The 6000-nt window shown below is 40.2% G+C and overlaps 1 protein-coding gene across 2 annotated transcripts in view; it reads right to left on the reverse strand.

Annotated features, from left to right (window-relative positions):
* The window catches only part of LOC131136697 (caM kinase-like vesicle-associated protein), a 35474-nt gene that overhangs the window by 8757 nt on the left and 20717 nt on the right, over nucleotides 1-6000 (reverse strand). The window contains exons 2-5 of one of the 2 annotated variants that reach the window (XM_058083867.1): nucleotides 4166-4272; nucleotides 1872-2003; nucleotides 960-1034; nucleotides 232-370 (exon numbers count right to left, since the gene is read on the reverse strand). In XM_058083867.1, coding sequence (XP_057939850.1) covers nucleotides 232-370; nucleotides 960-1034; nucleotides 1872-2003; nucleotides 4166-4260 — 441 coding nt within the window. In that variant the 5' untranslated portion in view covers nucleotides 4261-4272. Of the gene's footprint in view, nucleotides 1-231; nucleotides 371-959; nucleotides 1035-1871; nucleotides 2004-3504; nucleotides 3661-4165; nucleotides 4273-6000 lie in introns of those variants that run through there. The other variant, XM_058083868.1, reaches the window with a different exon arrangement.

Raw genomic sequence — 6000 nt, forward strand, 5'->3', positions numbered from 1 at the left:
ATATGAAATAACCGCTTGATAGCACTGGATATGTTGGAGCCTGTTCCTGCTTGTTTTTACGCTGTGGACTGACAAGCTTGAATGACAATATATGCGTTTCAGATTGCAACACATCATGCAGCACTGCATTATGGGAATTAACAATCAAATTGAGGTGTATAAATGTCTTCTTTGTTTTGGAGTCAAGTCTGTTTTTTGCTTTGTCTTTAATGACAGAAAGTCGAGCGTTACCTTCAGGTTTCTGTGGACTATGTTGAGAGAGTGCAAGTACGCCACAGCCTCCAGGACCTGTCTAATGACGCTGGAGGCGTCTTTTTCCGTGTAATTCCCTTGGTCCTGAATCCAGTCAAAGACGTCTCCCCCCGTGGCACTGTGTACAAACACACCCGTACACAAAGTTGCAGCTGTTAACCACATGTTGCAAATGCAATAAAATGCTTTTAAGCCTCATTTTTATGTGCATTAGGAAGGCAATTTGCTTCTGCGGGCCTCAGGTAGGTAGCACTGAGCAATTTGAAAAAGCCGAGCATGGGTCATTAGTTAATTTTGTAGAGAATACAAATGATGGGTAAGGCAGTGATGCATTTCCCAAAGGGGGATGAGTGCCTGCAAAGATTCCAGAGATGATTACAATGACTTGTCTGAATTCTCCTAACTCAATAGAACACTACAGTCGTTTGATAAGAACCGGCAAACAGTGAAACATGACTTGGTTGGCTGCAATGGACATATCGATTCTCTTAAGGTAAATAATTGCTTCAGGGGCAATGAATAACGTCAAGTGTTTGCGGGAGCAAATATCTAATCAAATCTAACACCTCTGTGGCCAAACCGCAGCACATAGTAATACAACGATATGTTCAACACGGCCCCTTTGAGCTGATTAACTTCTGAGTTCAATAAATGTACGGGTACATGCGGGATCAAGACAAAGAACAGCGCCCACAGTAAACACTCACAGTTCTTGGATGATGAAGTATTCTTTTCGCGTCTCAAATGTGTCAATAAGCTGAAGGATGTTTGGATGGTTGACCCTGTAAAAAAAAAAAAAATGGCTTGGTAAATGTAAGTCACTGATCAGTGATTTTTATGGCTGTATTAAACATTTGGTTTCTGGCGCCATTTTTCGACTTTAATATCACTCTGGTTTGATTGTATAAGGTGCTAATCAAATTGAACTTTCCACGGCTCCAAAAGGCCATTAATGAATGAAAATATAAATTCACTAAATTCATCTAAATCTTCTGTTTCCTGGAGTCACTGGCTACGTTTACATGCATTTAAATAACCCTATCATAACCGGAATATTAGCAATAACCCGGTTGCGCACGGCCATGTAAACACTGATAACCCTTTTGAAAAAAACAAAATACAGTAAACCTCGGATATATCGGACTCGGATATATCGGAAATTTGCTCACAACGGACAGATAAAAAAGAACCGATTTTTCTGGAATGCATTTCCAATAAAAATTCATTGCATATATCGGATTTTTGATAATGGATTTCGCCAAAATCTCCAGTCCCGTTCCAATGCATTTCCATTAAATTTCCCTCGCATATATCGGATGGCCGCATCGTGGCGCTCCGATTCGCAGAATCGTGACAGGCCGCTATACGACGTCATTTGCAGCGTTTGCAGCGTTGCCTGCGCGTCCAGGTACATTGGAAACATAGTCAAGGAAGTGCCTTTTTATAACGGATAAAATCCGATTTACGCATATACCGGATATAAATCCGATATATGCGTAAAACGGACATTTTCCGGTATACGCATATAACGGATTTCGCTTATATCGGACAAAACCAGTGGGAACAATTGAATCCGATATATCCGAGGTTTACTGTACTTCCGTTCACAGACTGCGTACAATTTCAGGATCATGATCTCATTCTTGGCGGCCTTGCGGACTTTCTTGCCGTCTTTCTTGAGAAATTTCTTGCAGACAAACACTTTGTCTGTTTGTCTGTCTTTAGCCAGGCACAGCTCACAGAACTCCTTCCTGCGTCAGAAGAACGAGAGAAAGAGAGAGAAAGGGGACAACACGGTAAATGTATAGCATTATCAGACCTTACAGCGACATTCAAAAGTTGCAAAATGTAATTTCACAGTTGTTCTCATACTTTTTACTTATTACAGAACACAATTACAATACAGATATTGTTTTCATCACAAGACAAAGTATGTGCACTTAAGTTTGGGCTTGTATGACTTATATAAGACGTACACAAATCTGAGGCCAGATGCTGATGTTGCCATATGGCCTGCTGTGTGTGTGTGTTTGTGTGTGTGTGTGTGTGTGTGTAGCTGCAATGTGTCAAGGAGAGTTTTTCAGAAAGAGGATAAAAGCAAACCTGATTTTTTCATGCCACAATGATGACCAAAAATAGTTTAGTTGTCTGAACTTTGAAAAGTTAATCTCTCAAATCTGCTATTCGCTGGCTGGCCTTTTGGTACGAGCGTCAGTCCTTTTGATGAATTTATTTTATAGTCAAGCTCAGGGGTCAGCAACCTTCACGATCAAAAGAGTTGTTTTGTATTCTCTTCCATAACAGAAAAATAGTCCGGAGCTGCAAAACCTTACACAGCTTATATACACTTATAAAGGTTGTAATCTTTTTTGGAATTGTACAGGTATATATTATATACAAGTATCTGCATATCAGTGCTGTCTGCTCACTATCGTTTACATTACTGAATATATTAATGTCATCAAATTACCTACTGGTGATGTTTGTTGCCATTCTATTAGTCCTGTCCTTGACTGTCTTTGCAGAGAGATGTACAATATATCTTTTCATTTGAGGAATCATTTTCTGTTTCTTTTGACTTACATTCAGTAATGGAAAATAGCTAATTATTTTTCACCGTCAGAGGGCGCCATTTTGGCCATTCATTTCCAATGGGAACATGTTCACAGAATATATACAATTACGCTAAATTTGGGAATATTTAGTTAAGTCTGAATTGCTAGCACACTTGTCTCAAGTGAGATGAACATTTTGATGTTGGGTTTGTTTGAATTAGTAAAGAAATGGAAATGGAGGAAGCGTTGGAAGACGACGTAGGAAAAAGCGACATCTGCTGGAAGAGTAATGTCAAAGCAATCTGTGTCACTTAGTCGCCATTACAAACACACAAACATCACAATGCTGTCGTTTCATTTCTGGGCGGTTATTTGCTTTGTAAAACCATCAAAGCAACGAGGGACACCAGTCCGTTTCGAACCCCAAAAGGCACGCTGTGACTGACGTCATCAGTCACGTGACAGTTGCAGCGCGAGACAAGCTACGAAACACTATTTTAAAACAGTCGATTCAGGATTACATGACAATGTAATTTTAAAAAAAGATTCATGTCTGCTAAATAGTTGATAAATGGCAGTAACGTCCGTCTCATGTGATAGAATTTCATTTATAGTACCTTGGTACCTGACGTCACAACCTCTGGCTAAGAACCAATACTTTACTAGCTAAGTTACATAGCTTATATTAAATTATTACCATTTTTCATCTATTCATTCCTACATTCTCCATCTTCTCCTTCTTCCTTTCCTTCCCACTTCTTATTCTGTCGTGTTTGTTATATGTGGGCTCACAAACGGCAAGATGTTCTCTACATGCAAGTTCTTTTATTGCTTCCTTTTTCCGGTAACATCCGGACTTCAAAATAAAAGCACACCAGCAAAACACACGATTACACCACAATTCAACCAATTTTTGTCCACTGAATAATGTTTAGCTATCTTCATTCTGCATTTTGATTTCCGTTTCGCTTCAGCTTTTCAGAATTCACACACAATGTCTAATGATACTTCATCATCTAATATTATTCAAATTTTGCAGTTTAACCTAAATATTGTACAGTTAAAGACGTTTGTTTTGTAGTTTCATCGTCTGACCCCTCCTACCGCTTCCCTTGCTTATCCAATCAGCAGTCAGAACGCAGTCCAGTTGCATTCACAGACTTGCGGCAAGTCAAAAATTCCAAACTCTTGTTGAAAATACAAATTTTTTCTACTTTGGTGAAAAAAATGCAATAAAAAGTGTTCTAACAAAATTTAAACCACTGACATACTTAATTTTTATGATGCTGTGTGTCTGAATGGGAATGTTTATTAATGAAACACTATAGAAGAGGAAAGCAATTATTTATGGTACTTACGCTCTGAGGACCTGGCCGATTTCATATTTGTCTGTCACATCAGATATACTATCATAAGTCCGCCCATCTCGTAGAGCAAGGCACCCAAATGGCATGACGGCATTCACCTGACAAATACAGACAAAATAAATCAATTCAACATTCCCAACACAAACGTGGGAAGCAAAGTATACACTTGACTAATAGATTCATCAACAGGATTAAAAACAGTCTCCTGTCAGTTTTGTTAAAAGACATACATCATCTCATAGTCTTTGACGTCCCTTCTGTTCTTCTGTTCGATTAATCCAGTGCGCAGATTCCCCATTTCCTGGATAACTCTGACTTATCATCATCTGTCTCAGAATGAATCCATAACGCTGACCAAACTTGGAAGTGATGAGAAGGAGCGAGCGCTGATGAACTGAGGTTATTAAGTCAACTAATAAGGCCGGAATGACTTCAGAATTGAAGATTAGCAGACTGAGAATGAAATTCACTGATAACAAATGTGGGAAGGATTAGAACAAAAAAAAACCAATAGAAATCCTCAGCGTTAATGACATTTTGAGAGTGCTAATTTAGGATTATGAAACAAATATCAAGGCAATTCTGTAACCTGACCCCCCCCACCCCTTCTTTTTTTTGTGTGTAGTAGTAGCATCACTATTGGAGATGATCAAGCCAGAGGTGGTTCAATGGAGGCGGGGTTTGAACGAATTGTGTAATGCCTCCGCTGGCCCTAATCTCTAATCTGTATCTCTAATCCACAGCACTGGAATACGCTATGTATGTGTGTCTCTGCGTATGAATGTGCTGGTTTGAACAAAGGTCAAAGGTCAAAGCGGATATGTCACATGCGCTGATCCGAGTTTGACTTAGATGATGAGTGTTTGGGTGCGCATGCGTGTCCATATGTGCTCCGGGGTAATTCCGAACAAGCTTGTCTTGTGAGGAGATTATGTAAGTGCAACCGCATTTCCGTGACAAGATCTAGGACGGTGAAAGTGATGCATGTTATGATCGGAGCGCAAGAAAAGAAAAAATGTCAGTAAAACATGCTTGCTTTGTACCAATTTAGTTAGTGACTCTGTATTTAGTTCCCATGTTTCTCTTCATCATGTGAGATTATAGCTCAATGCTATCGTGCGCTTTTCATGCATTCCACGCATAGACCGGTTCCCCAGAGTAAATGCTATTTATGCAGTGCAGTACCGTGAGCAGTGTACTGGTCTGTACATGACAACTCTTATACAAATGCATGGAACAATGTATGGGAGCTAGTTTCTTCACGCCCGAGTCAGCAGTTTATTTGCTTCTAAAAAAGAACAGACATTTAAAGAGGACCTATTATGCTCATTTTTCAGCCCTTTGTAATGAGTTGTGGACTCCTATAGAGCAGCTAAACGCAATAACCTGCACAGAAAGCTTTCGAGTTCTTCTAGAATCTGCACCTATTCAGCTGTATTTCTTTGGATTTTGTGGTTCCCATGGCCCGCCTCCAGACACGGCCACTTGTTCTTCTAGAATCTGCACCTATTCAGCTGTATTTCTTTGGATTTTGTGGTTCCCCACGACCCGCCTCCAGGCACGCCCACGTGTTCTTCGAGAATCTGCACCACTCATGAACGAACAATAACCAGCGCAGAAAGCTTTTGAGTTCTTCAAGAATCTGCACCTATTCAGCTGTATTTCTTTGGATTTTGCGGTTCCCACGACCCGCCTCCGGGCACGCCCACTTGTTCTTCTAGAATCTGCACCTATTCAGCTGTATTTCTTTGGATCTTGTGGTTCCCACGATCCGCCTCCAGGCACGCCCGCTTGGCTGTGGTTGGCATAGAAACACCACTCATGAA

The sequence above is a fragment of the Doryrhamphus excisus genome, chromosome 10 (genome assembly GCF_030265055.1).
Source record: "Doryrhamphus excisus isolate RoL2022-K1 chromosome 10, RoL_Dexc_1.0, whole genome shotgun sequence".
Taxonomy (NCBI): Eukaryota; Metazoa; Chordata; class Actinopteri; order Syngnathiformes; family Syngnathidae; genus Doryrhamphus; species Doryrhamphus excisus.